This window comes from Taudactylus pleione, unplaced genomic scaffold (genome assembly GCF_031769625.1).
Source record: "Taudactylus pleione unplaced genomic scaffold, aTauple2 ptg000665l, whole genome shotgun sequence".
NCBI lineage: Eukaryota > Metazoa > Chordata > Amphibia > Anura > Myobatrachidae > Taudactylus > Taudactylus pleione.
The window spans coordinates 989,114-1,010,706 of NW_028285067.1; the positions used below are offsets into that span (position 1 = coordinate 989,114).

At 43.4% G+C, this 21,593-nt stretch overlaps 1 protein-coding gene across 1 annotated transcript; it reads left to right on the top strand.

Annotated features, from left to right (window-relative positions):
* Positions 1-3,182: 3,182 nt before the first annotated feature.
* TSR2 (TSR2 ribosome maturation factor) lies at positions 3,183-19,888 on the top strand. Its single transcript, XM_088455701.1, has 5 exons — positions 3,183-3,333; positions 11,371-11,461; positions 13,787-13,878; positions 15,510-15,680; positions 18,555-19,888. Exons 1-5 carry the CDS (start codon positions 3,253-3,255, stop codon positions 18,705-18,707), a joined length of 588 nt encoding a protein of 195 aa, XP_088311827.1. The 5' UTR covers positions 3,183-3,252; the 3' UTR covers positions 18,708-19,888.
* The last annotated feature ends 1,705 nt before the right edge of the window (positions 19,889-21,593 follow it).

The window sequence follows — 21,593 nt, forward strand, 5'->3', positions numbered from 1 at the left end:
CGGAACGAACGAGCGGCCGCTTACAAGCGGCTCTGAATCAGGCCCTTAGCTCCCTTTAATTATTTCCCAGAATTCTCTGATATACAATCTCGATACTCCCTCCCACACAAAGTATTTTATCAGTATTTACAAATCCGTAATTTTTACCAATCGTTCAAAAAATCAACCTCTCCTTTAAGTAAAACTCCAATAGAGTCATTATGTCAAAATCATCGTACCACCAAAGGCCTAATCTCTACAATCTATCAAGTTCTTCTTTCCCACAACCAGCCTTTAAAAGAGCCACATGAATTGGCATGGGAAGCTGATATAGGAGAGACTTTGACCCTTGAGTGGTCAGAAATCAGATCTGAGATTTCTAAAAGCTCTATTTCAGTAAGAATTAAGGAGAATTCATATAAACTTTATTACCGCTGGTATTAAGTCCCTTCCCGCCTACATTCGATATACCCGGTGGTCTCCCTGATGTGTTGGGAGATTATGTGGGCAACGAGGAACCCTGCTGCATGTTTTTGGTCATGCCCCCACATTCAACAATACTGGAAAGATATTCATAAATTGATTAGAAAAATGGTAGATGTTCAAATCCACTTTACCCCACTAACTACTCTGCTCTCTCGTCCTATTCTAAATACTACCCGACCTATACAAAAACTTATTAAACATATTTTAAATACGGCCAAGTGCCAAATAGCAGCACACTGTAAATCATTTACACCTCTTCCAGTGCTAGCTACCATCAATGAAATTTGGATTACTTATAAAATGGAGCGAATATCCTCTATCTTGCATGATACCCCGGATCACTTTATAAAAGTATGGACTCCATGGACTTCCCACTTTAATGCTGAACCCCCTATGACTACTATACAAAAAAATCTTCATTTGAGACATTTTTGACGTAATGTTGAAAGGCATTGGCTGGCACTCCTCCTCTTACCTCCCATCTAATACTCTAATAATAATCTAATTCCTTATCTGCTAACCTTTTTGCCCCTCTTTTAAACCCCTCTCGTTCCCCTTTTCTCATCTTCCTCTCCTTATCCCATATATCTTTATTTAATTGACTATTGTTGATGTAATACTATGATGTATTACAAATTCAATCTCTAATTTCTGTGATTTTTTAAAAACTATTTTTATTATGTTTTGATAACTATCATTGTATATTTGAAAAATTTTCTTAAATAAACAGATTTAACAAAATAAATAAATAAATAAAAACAAATGAGCAGACAAAAAAGAAACATCAGGTTTTAGGCATTGCCTCAGATGCAAAACATGTCGGACAACAGGACGTAACAGTGCTAAACCTATTTTATACTTCACATCTGCAAATACAAAAGAAAATTTTAAAATCACCAGCAACATCTCATGTGACACAGTAAGGGCAGTATATCTGCTGGAATGCCCATGCGGCCTACAATATGTAGGCCGCACTATCAGAAAATTAAGTACTAGATGGGCAGAACATATCCGCAATATAAAGAAAAAATTGGAAACCCACAGTGTGTCGAACCATTTCGCTTTGGCAATCATTATACCTATAAAACTTTGAAGAACAAAAAAAACTTTTTTTTTTAGCGTATCACATATCAATAATACGCTTCTATGGTTGCCGTAATGTTAGGCATGAAAAGTGCATTATTCTATTTACGCAGGAGATATACGCAATATTTCCAGCTATATCGACTCCATTCGTCTAATGACTAGCACCTATAGGTGCATTAGTTCACTTCCGTGGGCATTCCAATGATGGGTGCAGGGTGTGCAGTGTACACATGGGGGGGCACACTACACACTGCACCTATAGATGATACTTACCTGGCATTGGACCGCTGGTGATGCAGAAATCACCAGGAAAATGGCGCCGTTGCCAAGTTCCCGGAAGTCAGTGCATGCGCCAGAGTCCTCTCGGCGCATGAGCCGGCAAGAGACTGGTGCCCTTGTTCTTTTAATCTGTCCCTGTTCAGTTCTGTATACTTCTTGTATTCCCTATGGATGACTCAGCTGACAGAGCTGATACAGCCAATCACAAAACAGTGGGTTCAGAGGTGAATGCTATGTCGCTGTTTGCGCAGCTGGCCGATGTTATTTAGTGTTGCGCATGCATCTGAGTTGCACGGCGCATGCATCACGATGGCTTAGAGACGACGGTCGCATTGAGGATTTAGGCGCAGAATGATTGACAGTCGGTGACCATTTGCGGGTGATAACGAGGGGGTTGCGATACAAACGGAGGCGTGTAGCGACCATGTCTGTGACTGTGATTTTGTATGCAATGGTGAAGGCTCCGGCGGCTTACTTGCGACGGATATTCTGAACGACCATGGGGTTGCTCAGAACATCGATGTTGCATCTTTGTACGCAATCAGCGGATTTAAGATGCTGCTAGTGGGCGTCTCATTACAAATCCCAGCGGCTGCAGCATTTGCATATTTTTGCAGAACCGCTGCGTACGGGATCGCAGCCGCAATGGGATTAGCATTCAGCTCTGAATCGGGCCCAGTACGAGACTGGTGGTGCTGACACATGAGAGAGGTAGTATAGTAGTCAAGGGATATAATTGCTGTAATCCAGAGCCAGGTCGGAGCAGGGGGCTCGTCCGTGTGCACTCTCCATCCCCTCACACCAGTGCATGTGCAGTGAGAACTCTGGCAATATTGATTTCTCTATTGTGCATGCGCATACCTCTGGGAAAATTACACCAGTGCCATTTTTATGCTGATTTATTCAGTGGCGGCCGCAAGGTAAGCAATTTCAATGCAGCCGGTGTGTGGGCTCCCCGTGACTCGGAGGCCTGTGTGCACCGCACACCCTGCACCCATGATAGAATATAGATATTTACAATTTCTTTATATAATTGCTGTTTTGCAGTGGAAGTTGGTGCAAGCTGAAGAGGAGTTGTGCTCGATGGTAGAGTAGATATAATACATCTAATTTGAGAGAAAACAAAAGAGCTCATTATTGCTACCCACAGTCCATGTTGTTGTTATGGAATGAGAAACAGGATTTATGTGTGAATCCGTCTCCATGGGAACATACTAGACAACCACTGGTACACATCCAGCTCACTCACTGCAGAGGCTCAGGGAAACAGCTAGATCCCCTCAGATGCAGTGTAGCCTCGTCTCGAACAATGCTTATAGGCGTTCGATTTTATAGCCTGGTACGTGCGATGAGCTCGGCGATCAGCTTAGTTGGCTGGTCACGTGGGGTGTGTGTCGTTTTGGTGGCTGCGGACTGGGGAAGATGGCGGCGCACAGCTCGGATTCACGTGGTCTGTTTTATGAGGCGGTCCAGGCGGTGCTGGGAAGCTGGCCGGTGCTGCAGGTGACCATTAACTGTGGGACTGCTCGTTTAGGTAATCATGGAGTTTAGAGTCATGAATTATTCCAACATATTAGATTTACCAGTAGTGTTGGGATGTTTATCCTTTTTTTTTTTTTTTTTTTTACTTTAAACTACATGATTATCATCCACATAGTGCTGCGTTGTTGACAGTCAGTGCTATGTTACTATTGCCCTAAGGTGCATGTACCCATTGTACTTGCTCCCATTGTGTCACTTGCACTAGGACTAATTCTATTGCTGATTGGTTGTTGTGGTCTTTAGTCCAGCTTTGGGCAATGTTGGTAAATAACCCTTCTGTGTCCCTAGCAATAAATATGTTCCTGTTATGTTTATGTAGAGCAGACTTAAGCTGTGTTGGAAGTGTACACAGCTAGGAGGTACAAAAGGCATGATGGGACTTCTGGTTCCATATCAAGAAAGCTGCAGTGTGTCCCCTCCTGGAATAGGTCTACACACAAGAGGCATATATCACCCATTAATCTGCGCGGGAGCATAGGGTGCCTGAAATCCGTCTATATATGTTGACATACAGACTAGTTATTTGTCATTATATCTATTAGTGGTTCCCAAATTCGGTCCTCCAGGCACCCTAAAGGCATACATCAGCAATTGTGCCATTTGCAATCGATTGTGTATAAAAATCTTTCCCTTTTTCAATCGATTGCAAATTGCTGCAATCAATTGCTGATGTATGGGGGCCTTAACAGTTTGGGTTTTAAGGATAGCCCTGCTTCAGCACAGGTGACTTAATTACTAACTCTGTCAATTTGATTTAACCACCTGTGCTCAATCATGACTGTCTCTAAAACCTGAACTGTTTCAGTGCCTTGAGGATCACGTTTTGGGAACCTCTGTTTTAAGGTTATCCATGGCTGAGCACAGATGTTTAAATCAAATTGACTGAGGTACTGATTAAGTCACCTGTGCTCAAGCATGATTATCCTTAAAACATGGATCGGTAGGGTACCTCGAGGACCACGTTTGGGAACCTCTGCTTTAAGTAGCTATTTTGAGGCGCTGTCAGAATATTACGTTTAATCCAAATATATTAAAAAGATAAATACAAAACATACACTATATTCAATACAATAAAACAAATAAAACATAAGTCTGTGTCACCACTTAAAAATTCCTAATCAGGATTGTGTGACATATGTCTATAATCATGAATGAGAGAACTTCAGATTATTAATTCAATTGTCTCCTGAGGAAGCTGCCGATATTGCCAAAGGCGGAGAAACGCGTAGAGCTGTCTGGGTGAAATTTAATATTCTGACAGTGCCTCAAAATACTCTTTATTCTCTCTGTTATAGCTCTTTGTGGGTTTGTATATTTCCCGCTCTTCTTGGCAGCAGTCAGAATATTTCCATACACTACCACTTAGGAGGTACAGTGCCAGATTTTTTTTTAGTTTGTTTGAGTATAAGTAGTTATTGCCTTTTTGTTTTTCTATCTATCTATCTATCTATCTATCTATCTATCTATCTATCTATCTATCTATCATAGGGATTGTATTTGGTAGCCAATGGGAAAGGGATGGGACAACCAGAATTCAGTGCTACAAATAGATGGCCTCACAGGGGATGTAGTCAGGAAGCCAGCGGTCGAAATGCCGACCATCGACTTCCCTACACTGAAAGCCCGGAATGGGACTAAAGCTAAGCCTCTGAATATCATTAGCCCCACGCCGAAATACAGACGCCGTGGTGTGGGTGAGGAGAGAGTTGGGGGACTCCCAGGGGAACTTGGGGATAGGAACACCCCCCCCCCCCCCCCCAGGAGGGTCATGGTTCAGGGGGAGGGGTGGTCAGGTTTAGGCAACCCTGGGGAAAGGTAAGGGTTAGGCACCACTACGGGGGGTTAGGAGGAGGGAGAGGGGTAGGGTTAGCCTACTTACCTCCCCTGTCGGGATCTTCATCTACCGGCTTCCGGCGTCTGGATTTCTACCGCCAGGCTTCCATCTGGCGGTATTACATACCCAACCCCCTCATAGAGCTCCAACATTTGGAGCACCTACAACCAGGTGTGTATCTAGGGGTCCAAACGCCCCTGGCAAAGTAAGGGACTGGCACCCCCCTTCCCATGTTGGCAGTTAGTAAACAGACACCTTGGTGGCTGCATGAGCTGCAGTTGAGAAATTACTGTAGAGAAATTACTGGAACGAGATGGCACTGACAATTGCATTACAGGAGGTGGCAAATTGCAGCGGTGTGACGGAAAATTAATGAAAACAAGGGGTCAACACGCAACAGTGTGTATATATCATATATAATATACCACCTCACAAACTGTTCTGATATTTGGGGACTGCAACTTGTATGTCCTCCTTGATCCTTCTCAGCAGAGCAGCGTGTAGTGTAGAAGGCGCCGTGTTTCCACGTTGCCCTTATGCTGTTGTAGTAGTACAGTCACAACATATATGCAAATGCTGATCTGCTGCTCCTTGTCCACAGAGCTGTCACAACAATATCAAGTTGACTCCACTGGAAGAAGACAAAGGGCCTGATTCAGACCCACTCGCGAGCGGTTGTCCGCTCGCAAGTGGGTCAATGTTATGGACTGAGCATGCGCACGACGGAGGGAGCTCCGTCGTGCGCATGCGCCAGACGCGACGAGCGAAGGAAAGTCCTTCGCTCGTTGTGTCCGATCAAAGGGGGCGTGCTGTCAATGTTGATTGACAGCACGCCCCCTTTGGTGGGCGTGCCGGGGGCGTGCCTCCCTGACGGGGGCGTTCCCACGGGAACGCCTCCCGTCAGAAGCCGGCCCACTGACATCACTAGTGATGTCAGTGGGAGTGATTTTGGCTCTGATAGAGCCAAAATCACTCCGGAGCTTGCGGTTGAAAACCTCAACCGCAGGCTCCGGCTCGCAATTCCGATGGTCACGATGGTCTCGACCATCGCGGCCATCACAATGCACGCTCGTATAGCCTGTGGAGGACGCTCCATGAGAATGGAGCCCGGCCCTCATTCAGAGCGTGCGCTCTGCTCAGAGCGTACGGCTCTGAATGAGGGCCAAAGTTTCCATTTTATAAAAAAGTAAACAGCTGCTAAATTTAGTTGGCAAATTATTTAAGCCTCTTTGCTTAATGGAAACATGTTGTAGTTATAGAATATCTTTTGTAGTGTAAAAGGTTTTCATAACTTGTATAGTTTATTTACATAGCACCTTCATGCATGCAGCCTTTTACTAAAGGAAAAAGATCCTAGAAAAAGGTCACATTTTTGTTTCCGTAATGAGGAAATGCGAATTCCTTGCTCGGCGGCTAACGTAGCTCTGCTCTGACCTATATGCTGGATGTTGGGATTCCTGCAATCCCTTCTCATTGTTTCTGTTTGCCAGTGTTGGTGACTTTAAAGGGCAAACAACCACTTTTGCTTGCAGACTTAAACTGGGCATACACGTCCAGATAATATGCCTGTCAGACCGACAGACATTTTATCTGTCAGCCTGCAGATGTCCGGGGCATACACTGTGAGATTTCTAACAGTGTATTAGCCCCGACATCTGCCCTCCGCCCCTGGGGAGGAGACATTTTCCCGTTCCTTCCTTGGGAAGTAACACAGGAAATGTCTGTCTGTCTGTTGGCCGTGGCTGGGCATACACTGCCCGATGCGGCCGACATTTTATCGCATCGGACGGGCTTGCTGGACAATCCGGCATGCCCAACCGAGCGATATTTAACCCTCGGATCGCCCCGATAATTGTACCGTGTATGGCCAGCATAATTCTGTACATTGGCGTCGTTCAATGCTGCCGAGAGTTGCCGCAATGCTCTGCTGCACATACTATATATCCGCCATATATAGTCCCTGCATTGCATGTTTTCCTGTACATCTCTATGGGCTGCAGGGTAAAATGTCCGATGTTACTGGTCAGTGTGCTGTTCTGGAACGGCATATCCTCTCCCTCACATCCATTTGAATTATCCCCATTGACACATTGGGCTATATTTACGAAGCAGCGACTTTGTAAGCAACCGCTTCTTGGCAGGTTGGAGTTGAAAATTTAAGTTGGCACTGACATTCAAAGGAGAGACCGGCCTGTTCTACACTGAATATTAGTGCCGCTTTAATAAAGAAGACAGAAAAATGTATTTATTCATGGGGAAAGGAGAAGACCACTTTGCCGTGATTTGAGAGACCTTCTTAGTTGGTCACTCCAAGGTTACGAATGGAAGACAAATGGTAAAATTAGTATTTTTATAAAATTAAGCATATCTCCATTTTCTTGTCTATAGAATGGTTGAATGTAAACAGAAGTCCTCAGGAGTCTTTTTTTTTTTTTTTTTTTTTTTTTTTTTTTACGTTCTCAGTTAAAGGTTTATCCTAATGTTCAGAGACCATCTCATACCTTTTAAGGCATTTGAAATACTCTGCAGCCTTTTGTGGCTCTCTGCCATTCGATATCAATTATGTCAGCTGTTTCCTGCAGAATGGGGAAAGCAAATGACGGCAGCTGACAGGAGAAAACATGATTATAACCAAACCTCCAATCAAGTATATGTGTATATATTTGGAATGCCTGTACAGTTCAGAAATTGTAGAATTAAAGGGGGAAATATAGATGCAGCATGACAACAGAAATAGAGGAAGCCTGAGATACAGTTTTTGCATGGACCCCTGCCAGCTAACGGGTTAAAAGACCAACTAATGCTGAAACAAAACCCAAGGAACATAATTCCTACATTACCCCCAACTCGCTCACCTCACAGTCTTGCAAAATAGACATAGAAGAGGCCAGACCAGATGCTCCCTGCTGCCTCTCACACAGATCTTGGCCTGATTTTTGGCACAGTGACTTGTTAGATACCTTTTTTTAGTTTCCATAAATGTAAACCGTAGCTGAGGCAGAAAGCTGGTATTGTAAACAGTGATGGATGCAGGGATAATACTTTGTCCGTTGTGCTAAGAAATTATTTTTGTACTTCATGTGTCTGGATTTATGTTGGGACGTACAAGGAGAAAACATCTAGGTCCTAAGTGTAGTAGGTTGCAGGATTCTGATAGTCCCCAGATTTTGGCGAGTTGACAGATCAATTTAAAGCGGCAATGGTAAGTAAGGCTAAACCAGGTTGGTTTTGCCTTGCTATATATTGCTGCTTTTAATTTATCTACTACTCCTTATTAAATTTGTCACCTAATATCAGTAACCAAACTAGGAACTACTAAAATAGGTTGATTGGCTTAAACCACAGGTTCTCAAATGTCTTCAGGACCCCACACAATTCATGTTTTCCAGGTCTCCTCACAATCACAAGTGAAATAGTTTAGCTCCAGTTGTGGATCTTTTAAAATGTGTCAGTGAGTAATGACTACACCTGTGCACCTGCTGGGTAACCTGGAAAATGTGTACTGAGGACTGAGTTTGAGAACCACGGGCTTAAACTATAACCTCACCTGCTATAGAGTTGAACTCTTATTGAAGCAGCCTCCGTAGAAATCTATAAGAATACTCTGCCATTAATAACCAGGCGTATGGTACTAGTAATTATAAAAATACAATAAACTGAGAATTATGTAAAGATTATTTTGTTTATAGAATACTTAGACCCCACTCTACATAGTCTTCCCACCCTGCTCTAGTGCACTTGTCCAATTTACTGATTTAAATGATGTCTACTTTGTGACATGTAAGTTTTATTAAATATTAGACCCAAACTTACATATTTGCTGACACATAAGGGTAAGTGTGAGCTCTAATATAGAAGGTCCGGCAATGTTTGACCTTCCTGTACTGTAAACTTGTTTAGTGTTATTGTTCTTTGTCACAAACTCTTGCCTGTTCTTTGCCACATGTTGGTACTTTGCGACGATCCCTAACTGACTTCAACCAGACTTAATGATGCATGTTTGTAATTGGTTGGTGATTTAACTAAGCAGAGCCGTAACTAGACTTTTTGGTGCCCTGGGTCAGAAAGAGCATTGCTGCCCCCCTCCCCCTGTTTTTCAAATAGGTACATTAGACGTGAATCCAAAATTTCCACAGTTTCTGATGGCAGCCTCATGGGCTGCCATCAGAAATTGTGGGGAAGATAGTGCCATGTGAAAGGTGATGGGTTTGAGTCCCGGGTATGACAGTATTTTGATATGTGTGTGTAAATAAGAGGATGTGACTGAAGGTGCTTGGGGAGGTGGCCAGATGGAGGGGGAGTCGGTCAGGGAGGAGATAGGGGCGGCCAGGAGATGCCAGGGATAAAAGAAGAGGAAGCTACAAGTGAGAATGATTATAAAAATTGACAGGCCTGAGCAACGCCCCCTGCCCTGCGGTGCCCTGTGCCATGGCACAGGTCGCACCACCCTAGTTATGACCCTGTAACTAAGGTTCCCTTCCCCCACTGTATTTTGAAAAGCTACACAGCGAGACAATAACTACTGACTTCCACAGAATTTATTAATATTTATAGATAGAATTATCTTCATAAATGTCATTTTACTCTTCAATAAAATGCAGTGTTTGCGCTGTTGGTAACTTTAATAATACATCATTTACAGAACACTGCTAATTTTGAAAACCCACTTGCTTCACTGAGAAACAGGCACCTATCTGACTAAACACCTAATTCCCTAACACTAACCTCTAACTCTCATACCCTAGCACTAATATCCAAACAACCTTAACCCCCGTGACTCTTAACAAACCCCTAACACTAACCCCTATCTCTAATACCCTAACACAAATACCCAAACAACCTACCTTAACCCCGGCCCTAACCCTAATAAGCTAACCCTAAATGGGCAGACTAGATGGGCCAAATGGTTCTGATCTGCCGTCAAATTCTATAGAAACATGTAAGGTTCTGCGGTGAAACAACCAAATGGGTAACGCATACAGCTGGCATTTTAGCTCCTGTAAAAGCCTTTCTAGAACGGACATTGTTTTGCTTCAGGGGACGTTCTTTACAGGGCGCTTTGTCTCCTATCTAAGCAGTGGCACCTCTGATCATTTCCCCTATGCTTCAAAAAAGTTCAACTTGGATCAAGCTGGGAGTTTTTTATTTAATTTTTTTTTTATTTGGTAATCCTTTTTTATTTTACTTTTTTTTGTTTAGCCTACCTGGCTCATAATGAATGCCCAAAAACCAGCATCCCTCATCTATCCCTGCTGACATTGGGCCTGATTCAGAGCCGTTCGCTATTTGTGGTCGTTCGTTTAAAAACAAGGGGTGGCTATTCAAATGATCCGTACGCACATTGCAGTTTGTTCACACCTCTAAGTCTGAACGAGCGAGCAAAACATACGCTCGTTTATTTGTTAAAAACGCCCCCTGGCCGCTCGCACCATACGTCATGTCCGCTATTTATTAGATTAATCGAGTACATCGACCAGCGTATGAACTGCTCGCTATTCTTGTGGTTGGTGTTTGCTACCACAAATTTGCGAGCAGTTCTGGCTATAAAATAACCCAGTGACGTGGTCAATGACGCTGCTGTTTTAAATATACACACCCATAAAACGCCCGTTTTGACCTTTAAGCACGCCTGCGTTCGGATCTCCACTCCCCATTTTCAAGCTCCTTCCCCTGTTACCACCCACATACGCCTCATTCTGTCACTCAAAATAGCAGGCCCTCGCTATATTGCGTACCAACGATTTTCTGCCGCACTGACTGGTTCGCGCATGCGTACTAAAAACCGTACGCATGCGCAGATGTGCAAACATCGCTCGGAACGAGCGTACTGCCGCTAACGAGCGGCTCTGAATGAGGGCCATTGTCTCTAATCCCTTCACCAGGTATTCTGCTACCTGAATACTTTGACTCTATATAAGTGGGGAAAAATACAAGCAGCCATTGTCCGTTTACAGGAGAACGTCTGGCTCACATAGCAGGTCGTACCCTGGGCTGTGTCCACGCTATTAATGATGTATATAATGAACAGATTTGTAGCCACTATAACATTCTCTAAAGTATGTGCACACATTATGGTGCAAATAACTTCTAACAATATGGGAACAAATTTAAGGGCATTTGCTTTTGTATGTAAACGCTAATCGGTATTTCTTTTATGTTCACAGATAGCTGTGGAGAATGGATTTGGGGGCCTTTATGGCCAGGAGAAGGCAGGATGGATGGTGGGAGCTGTGGATCAATATTTCCATACGAATTGTAAGCTTCTTTATAATTCATGCAAGTATTAAATTATCCCCATTGTGGGGACTTTATGCCGATAGTCAGCTCTACTACAAGAGTTGCCATTTCTGGGATTGCCGTATGGCTGCTCGATGGTCCTTCTTTACAAACTGTAGTCAGAGATTGACAAGATCTTGGGCCAGATTTATTAAGTGCCGAGTCTCAGCGGTTTTGACTTGGTCTTCTGCATTTAATATTATTGTGGTTTTAATTTTGGCCCCAAAATTTTAAAAGCTGGTGCTTGGTGTAGAAAAAAAATTTATGGAACAGGGGACCTTGCAAGGATCTCGCATTGTATTTTTACAGGATCTTGACCATCTTGTGTCATCAGTTTCAGGGATTACCAGTGTAATCCTATGAAGCGCACCTTAAATGGCTGCTTCACCTGGTTCCTTCAAGGGCAGGATGTATAATTCCATGCAACTGATGACCCATAATGGCTGCCACACCTCTTGTATTACCACCATAGTCCCTGTATTTTATGCAAGTCTAACCTCTTAGGGGCAAATTTACTAAAGTGAGAGCTTTTAGAAGTGTAGATGTTGCCTATAGCAACCAATCAGATTCTAGTTATCTTCTAGAAGGTGCTAGTTAAATGTTAAATAAAATCTGGTTGCTATGGGCAACACATTTCTAAAAACTCACTTTAGTAAATATACCCTTTATTATGTTCATCGCTGTATTATGTCCATACTGGGCCTCATTCAGCATTCGGTGCATGCAAGTGCACTGCTGAATGCAGATTATCGGGACTCTGCGTGTGCGCAGGATCCATTCTGCAAGTGTGCAGAATGGGTCCTGCTAAGACGCATGCAAGCTCTTGAATGCCTCTACCTGATTGACAGGCAGAGGCATTTAAGGGGTAGGACTGGGTTGGCTGGTGTGACCGGAAAAGGGGCGTATGCGTCCCGTTTTCCAGGAGTAGCCAGCCCAGGGACTGCGTGTCGTCTGGGCTCGCAAGCCGGCCAGCCTGAGTAAGCTGAGGCTTACTCAGCTGGCCGACCGCCTAGCGCCGTCCACCATCGCGGCTATCGACCAGCGATGGTCGCGATGGTGATCCCAGTCTGCAACTTCCGTCGCAGTGCTCGGGTCGCAAATGCAGCAGGGGGTGTCATACACCACCTGCTGCATTTACATGATTGCAAGGATCGCATTGCAAGCTGTCTACTTATAGCTTTGCAATTGCGAGCCTTGCTAAATTAGGCCCACTGTCTGTTAAGCGCCTTGAGTCCTATTGGAGAAAGAGCACTATATAAATAAAATTATTATTATTAGTACACCTAACCCTATGTGCCGAGAGAGATTGCCCCCTAAAGACACACTCCTAAGCTGGGTACACACTAGACGATATGTCGCCCGATCCCGCAGATCGAGCCGACATATCGCCTACATTGGCCAGTGTGTACCCTCCATGCGCACGTCTGCGAGTCGTTTATCGGGGTCGTTCTTTCAGCCGGCATGTAGGGTTGATGGAACGACCTGGATTCCGACACCAGCAAAGTGGATGGAGCCAGTGCCCGACATATCGGGCAGGCGGTCACCGCATCGTGCAATGTGTACCACACAGTATATCGTGTGGGCAGGCTTCGCCTCGCTACTACACACATAGGAAAGTGTGTACCCAGCTTAAGGGGTATATATACTAAAGTGCGGGTTTATAGAAGTGGAGATGTTTCCCATAGCAACCAATCAGATTTTAGCTATCATCTTCTAGAAGAGGCTAGATAAATAAGTAGAATCTGATTGGTTGCTATGGGCAACATCTCCACTTCTAAAAACTGTCACTTTAATAAATATACCCCTTTACTCTTCTCCAGTGATATATATATATATATATTTTATATGTGTGTGTGTATATATATATATATATATATATATTTTTATTAGTATACACTATTAATGACTTGTACGCGAACCACTTCTCATAATGTAAAATTACCGATCTATTGGTAACATTGCATCATGGCTTGAAACTTCCCTCCATTCTTCTTTACTTTATGTAATCGCTATTAGAAATATACAGCCGCCGCACATTGTGCAAAGTCGTAATTCTTTTTTTTTTTTGCTGGCACATTTGCATTTTCATATTAAGACTGTGCACACATTGTATGAGATTCTCAGCACAGAACAGTCTCTACTTGTGCAGATCTCTGGTAGGTTTTTATACTCGCTGTATATTTTTGTTCATGTAGAAAAATGACATACAATACTGCATACATACACACGTACCGTGGACCTACCTCCACCTGGGTGTGGAGTGTATTTTCCTGTGTCTTCATTTTGAGCTTTTCTCGTTGGCAGCGGACTTGGAGCAGTACGAGGTGGAGGAGACCCTCCAAGGGATAATGAATGATGAGTTTGATACAGTAGTGGAGGATGGGAGTTTGCCTTTGGTAAGGATATTTACTTGTTTGTTTCTTATCTGCTCTAAGTCTTTAATGGGGTGTCTTACGTTCATCAATACAGCACAGTTTGTTTAGGAGCAAATGTGATCTAGAACATGGGAATTGTGGGAACTAGACCGGTTCAGGAGTGTTATCAGTATGTCTGCAGTACCTGTTTTGGGGGGGTGAGTGCAGAAGAACTGGTAGCGTGCAGTGACCTGTCCGCTCCCGTGATCTCGATGAGGTCAGGGCTAGAACCATAAGGTGAGGAGGGGAATGGGGACTAGCTGGAAGCCATAGACTAATGGTGGGTACACACTATACAAATATATCTGCAGATGATGGTCGGTCATACTCACTGAACGGCCATCATCTGTGTTTGGCCGCGGGTCCCGGTGGCCGGGTGGGGCGTGTCTGTGTGTGTATGGGCGGTCTGCAGACATATCTGTCCATCGGCTGTGCAGCGCAGCCAATGCGATATGTCGGCGAACGACGACGTTCACCGACATATCGCAGGTACACACTGGCCGACGGGCAGCAGATATGTTGGCCGATTAATTGATCGGCCAATATATCTGTCAGTGTGTACCCAGCTTAAGTTAGACAGTCTGAGATCACAGATCCATTAAGTTTGAATCCTTGTAAACTGATGCAGGAAGACTGTGGTGAAATGAACTTCATAGAATACTGTTTTATTATTGTCTCCTGCAATTTAAGTAGGAATTTCTATATTCAGTGGACTATATTAATAAAATTGGGACACCTTCTCATTAACCACAATATCCAATATATTCTTGTTAGCTATCTTAGAATTTAGTTGCATTAATATTGATTTGCTATTATTTATATAGCATTCCCATGTTAAACAGCGCTGTACTGAGAATATTTGTCATTTATATCCATCCCTGTCCCATTGGAGCTTACGGTCTTCTGTATATAAGCGCACACATTGATATATACACACTAGGAATAATTTTTGTCTGAATCCAACTTCTTTACCAGTATGTTTTTGGAGTGTGGGGAGGAAGCCAGAGCCCCCAGACAAAACCCACACAAACACGGAGAGTGCATACAAACTCCACGCCGATAGATAGGGCCTTAGTTGGGAATTTAACTCATGACCTCAGTGCTATGAGGCAGTGTCTAGAGATAAGAATGTCCTATATCCACACCATGAGACTGGATTAGGCTGCTGGAAGCCACAGACTGGTGCAGGCCTGGCCAGCCTGTGGCTCTCCAGCTGTTGTGAAACTAAAAGTCCCAGCATGCCTTGCCAGAGTCTTAGCATTCCCTAATAGCAAAACTGTGGCAAGGCATGCTGGGACTTGTAGTTTCACAACAGCTGGAGAGCCACAGGTTGGCCAGGCCTGGACTGGTGGATAAGTTTGAAAGGGCAAGGCATGGCAAAGGTTCTAGGCTCAAATCAAACTGTCTCAGGAAAACTCTGGTAGTTAACACGCCTCTATATAAAACCAACGTCCTAGTAATACTGCAATGTCCAATGTACTGTAGCCATACCATGGTTCTTATACCAGGAGACTGGTTTGCGTTTTTGTTAAGCTGGCGGTCTACCATCTTGTTGATGTGATTTGAGACCTCTGTCATGTGCCCGTCTTGTGCTATTACTTCCCCTGGTGCAGATTTCCCAGCAGCTGTGCACGTTATACTCTCAGTGTCGGCAGGGAGACACAGCCCGTGTGAGGGAAAAGATTGCACAACTCTCCCAGAAGAAGTACAATGTGAAAGCCAATGTGCAGGAAGTGAAAGCCGATGAGGATGACAGCGGTGATGATGATGATGGTGAAGAGGAGGTAGGCAGTAGGCATCTATCATGGGGCAATCGTCTCCTCTCTTCACAGTATAAAGCTAAATTAAGAGTGCAGTGTTTAGAGCTGGCAGGGGGTGATGGAGGAATACAGATCCGGTGTCATTAGCGCATTGCTGATGGCGGCCAGGCTAACCCAGCCCCCTACACATCTTAAATCTCTGACATCACTACAATGTAGTTATACATGTATTACATGTGCTCAAAAACCCCATGGGAAATGCACATGGACAAGTCCTATTTTATTGCATTTCTTGTTCCATCGCTATTATTAACATTAATTTATATAGCGCAAACACAGTAAGAACATAAAACGCACTCACTGCCCTGGCTGGTAGCAAACCCCCGTCCCCAGTGCCGTGAGGCAGCAGTTGTGCGCTAGCGGTCCACTTCTGTACCTACAGTACTTTCCTCCTGGAATGCGCTTTAAACATATTCCCGGCTCATGTACCTTTAGTACAGGTTGGCAAATATTAAATTGACCATCATAAAATATATCAAATGAAAGCAATGTCATTAATTACAAAAATAAGGAAATAAAAAAAAAAAATTAAACAAATTACTTTCTCAATTCAGTGTCTAGACCGAGGGCTTGTTCACATATAGTTATTGACGCACACTGGCGAGTGGTCTAACCTCAATGATCGCAAGTGGCTTTGCCATTGTCGCCATAGCGTAGCTGTATTCTTACTGTACTGAGCATGACGTTAGTGTGATCTGGCCGTAATCAGGCTGCACAATATACACCGTGCACTTTAAGCTCTCTGTGCGATCGAGCCCTTAGCAAGCTGCACATTATAGCTGTGGATAACCCTTTGTTGTGTCTTTAGAGAGCTAAACATGTTGGTCACTGATGAGAGAGCAGAAGAAGTAAGTCTCCTAGAGCTAGATTTTACTACAGCTTCTAAAACCGATAAGTGGTGGTGATGCCCACAGCAGCCAATCCGATTCTGTCTATCATTTTCCAGAATGCAATAGAGAAATGTTAGCTACAATCTGATTGGTCGCTATGGGCGACACCTACTCTTTTCATTTTTAGAAGCCTTCGCAAATTTACCCCATAGTAACAGCCTTTCAGGGTATAGATAATCATTCAGATGAACACTACGGAGGAGATTTATCAAACCTTGGAGAGACATAAAGTGGTTAGAGATAAACTACAAACCAGTCAGCAACTAACTGTTGCTGACTGGTTTAACTGTTTTAATCACAGCCTTTAACATGACAGGAGCTGATTGGTTGGTACTTTTATCTCTCTCAAAGCTTTGATAAATCTTCCCCTTAACAGAATAAATCAAAACACATGTATAGTCCAGCTAGATGATATCATTTTGCATCATTGGCAAAACCAATTTGAGCTGTGGGGGTGAAGATAAATTTAAATTGTGCAGACAGATTTATAGGGGTATTCAATATGGGAGCGAAAACTCTGTTTTTTGCGTTAATATCGCACCTATGACGTCATTATCACAGGTTTTAGTTTTACACCGCAGGTTCGAAAAGTCTTTGATAAAAAACGGGGATAACTTTTCACCATTCAATAGGTGTCGAAAAAAAGTGCAGAATTGGGGTTTAGGGGTGCAGGCTTAAAAAAAAAAAATAGCCTGCACCCCTGGGAATGACATTTAAAAAAGAACTGTGTCAAAAAAAAGTTTTTAAAAAAATAGGGACACCCCAAAAAATTAATTTAAAAATTGGGGTGAAAAAAAAAAAAAAGGTTAAACAATTTTTTCCAATAGGGAAATAGGTTCAGGGCTATTCTGCATGTATGCGGCAGATGTTTTCTAGAATAGATTTATAGCGGCAGGTGCACAATTGCAGAATTTTTAAAAACTTACTTTAGGGACATCAAAATATGCTAGTACCCATTTTCATGTACCCAAATTTGATGGGACCACTTAAATAAACGAAAAAAATAACCTAAGTGCTCTTCTGCATCACTTCTTCAATGTCGGGAAAAAACACCTGCTGCGGCTATTTAAATCCCCGACTTTCATTTACAGGCTAAAACGGGGGTACCCATAGTGGTCCCATGTTTTTACAACTTTAGGGGGGTCCTACAATTTTTTTAAGGAAAATTTCGTAACTTTATGCAAATCCCACTTCGCAGGCTCCTGTTTTCGTTAGTTTCATATTGAATACGGAGATAAGCGGGCGCGCGCCCGATACTTTATCCCAGGTAGAAGCTCCGATATGAAACGTAAACTTCGACAGCGAAATTTACGTTTCATATCAAATTCCCCTCTAAAGGTGCATACACACGATCAGATTTTTTCTTCAGATATGGACGATAACGATTTAAAAATCGTTCAGTCGTTCATATCTGATGGAAAATCGTTCATATCTGACATGCCTGAACGATGGACGATCAACGATGCGCGTTCCCGTTTGTCAGATAACGATATCTGACATCTGATGGGTTTGCAGTCAGACTTGGACGATTCCATTCATTTTAATGCAGTCAAAAATCGTTCAATCGTTCAAATCGTTCAAAACTTTGGTCAAATCGTCCAAATCGTTCAAATCGTTTAATCGTTCAGTCGTTCATCTGACAAATCTGACCGTGTGTACGCTCCATTAGAGTTGAAACTCGAATAAAAAAAAAAAATTGCAGTGTAAGATTCAAACTACACAGAGAATCTTTATTTTTCCTTTGTCATTAAAAAAAAATAGCATTTGTGCACCCCCCCCCCCCCCTTGTAAGATGGTTTGTCCCATGTGCACAACCGTAGTTAATACAGAGGAGATGCATTTTCAAAGGCAAAGCAGTTCTTTGCTTTCCCTGCTGTGCGATATGTCTGTGCTCTGTAGAGCTTGTTTCCGTCTGTTCAGGTACGTATGCTGCTTGTGTTTTCTACAGGCAATGGACTGTGACACGAGTATACCTGTATCTCCACCACCAACCGCTTCCACTGCAGCCAGCGGGTCAGGGGCTGACGGGCACAGCAGGGATCCTGTGGAGGAGGAACAAGAGGTTCAGGGTTGGACTGTAGTGCGCAGGAAGAAGAAGTGATCTGTGCTGAGCTTTGCTGCAGCCTCAGAGAAAGCAGGACAAGGCGTTGGGGCGTTACCTGCCATACTGGATATGAGACTACACAGTGTGTACAAGCATGGCTGGGATTGCAGCGCTGGGCCTCGGAACATTACGCCAAAGCATTTCTGCCGAAGCCACGAGATCATGAATTGTCTTTGAGTATAGAGTGAAATGTTAACTAGGGACGTGTTCCTTATTTTAATCCTGTGTGGTCCACATGGAATGCTAGCGTTAAAGGTCCTTTGCCTTAATTTATTTTAAATAAATGGGGGGGGATTTTCATTTTATTATGTTGAATTTCTCTTCCTGTGTGATCAAAACTCTCCTCTCTGTCCCCAGTTATGTGCCATTAGAACATCTTTTCTATACAAAAATTAATGTCCTTGTCTAGGCTGCATTGTTTGGCAGAGGCACTTGATACATAGAGTAGGTACCACCAGACCGTGTCTATGGCTGCTGCATTACTGCGGAGACTAACATTTCCGTTCACAAAAGTAAGGAGGCCAATCCAAAATAACATGTAATGCTGGCCATAGACGGGACGATTTTTAACACTATTTTGGCATTTTCTGCAGGTTGGTCAGACCAATCGTTTGCAATTAGTTATATTTTGAGTCTTCTGTGACCCTGCTGCGCGTCCCCGCCGTCGTCTAGTTGGATCGCAGATCAGATGGTTTTGCAGAGAGATCTCAACTGATTGTGTACGATGTGATACACTTCTATGCATCTTATCCTATGATCTTAATGGTCAATCGTACACCATTTGACCACATCTTATGAAGAGTTTCAAGGGAAATCGTACAACTGATCTTGCCAACTCTGAATCTCACTGTGTATGGGGGCCTTAAGAGAAGGTTACAGTGTCCTATGACAGTGGATCTGTCTTATCTTGGATAGACATGGAAATGTGATGGTAATTGTTCACCAAAGCCACTAATAGAGCCTGTCTGGAAACGCATTGCAGCATCCTCATCCCACTCCTCCCTCGCTTTCCACTGGTCTGTAGCCTGGCGATGGACCCTCGTGCTGGGTATCCAACATGAGAGAGAAGGGCAGAACCCCTCTGGACATTAATAATGTATTCTTATTTTGTTTTTGAGCTTCACGTTTTAATCAAAAAGTTTTAAGATATTAAATGCGCCTTTTGTGGTTTTACTCTTTCTGTGTTTCCCGGAGATGACGTAAATCTCTTTATCTTTTTGCATTCACCTCCTGTTCTGTCTGTGCGCACGCTGCTTGTAGCCTGATAACCGCTAGAACCAAGGCCCATACAGATGGGTCATCTTAGATGCAGTCTCTCATGTGTTCGCTTACTTTTTCCTTCCAGTTTGCACCAAGTGTTGCGGCTTGGTAAAATTCAATGGACTTTACATGAAATGTTCATAAAGCACATATAGAGTACACAATGCTGCGAGGAAGCATTTACATTGGGTAATCCACGCTGTGTTAATGTGTGGGCATTGGGCCTGATTCAGATTTGAGAATAGTAAAACCATGCTGCACTGCAGGTGGGGCTGATTTAATATGTGCAGAGAGGGTTAGATTTGGGAGGGGTGAGTCCCAACTGACATCTAATTTGCAGTGTAAAAATAAAACTGTACAGTATTTGTGGGCTACATGCAAAAGCAGCCAGTGCTTATCCTGCATGCCAAAAAGATGTATGTTTGTGCACCCCTTGCATTGAACTATGGTTTGTCCAGGTACAGTTACTTACTCTATTCCCAAATCTGAATCGGGCTCCAAGTATGATTTTTAACTAGCATGCTGTTTTATTTTTAGCGCTATTGTGTACAAGCCCTTATTCAGTCTCAAAACATTTTTTCTCATTAGATTGCAGCAATAAACAAATCCCTGGTGAGACTCTGCACAGACCCATTTTCAGACTGGCAGCCTGACCCGGCAATAATGCTGGGTCAATTATGTCACTGCTGAGTCGGCACTTGAAGATGAGATCCTCCCCAAGCGCTGGGTCTTCTATGCAGTGAGCGGGACCCTGGTTTTCTCGACTTGGGTTACCCGTTCAAACTAGACCGCGAGCCGGGTTGAACTTGTGTTCAACCCTGCTCATTACCGGAGTTGAAATGCCGGGTTTGCTCGACCCGGCTTATTTCAACCTGTTCACGTGCAATAACCCAGGTTATTTGCTGACAGTGTGAAAGGGGTATAAATGGGCACATCATGTGACAGGTAGTGCTATTAGGTGAGGAGTTGTATGAAGACAAGAGAAAAGCTACAAAGAGTCACATTGGTTCATAGGTCATTGGCCCCTTCAATATCTTAAATATTCTGTGCAGCTGTGAGCATTCTGGTGACTTAGGACAGAGCTAGGAACAGTGCAGTACTCCAGCTGCTGCAGAATTACACATCCCAGCATGCCCTGCCACAGTTTTAGAATGCCTTAACATGCATAGTTCCACAGGAGCTGGAGTGACGCACGTTGCCTACCCCTTATCTAAGAGCACAGGGGACATAATAGCTGAGCAGTAGATGAATACAAGAACGTTTACCCTAACCAAACATACCCCAGCCACTGATATACTGACATTTATCAGCAGGCCTGATGAGCAAGTTGTCAGCTATAGCTGACATCTTAAATCAAAGTTCTTGAGTGTCTGATCTCAGAAAATACTGTTTTTGTCAGAATGTTGCCACTAGGTGGCATTGTTCTATTATATGATATCAGCCAAGCTAGCACTACGGCAGGATCGGTAAGGAGAGTTTTAAGGTATACATTCAAGTTAAACAGAAAAGGAGGCCCCTGTGACATTATTTAATCAATCCATAAATCCTCTTGTTGCTTTAGTTTTAAATTACATACTGTATGCAATAAAACAGGTATGTTATTATATATCCCTTCTAATCTCG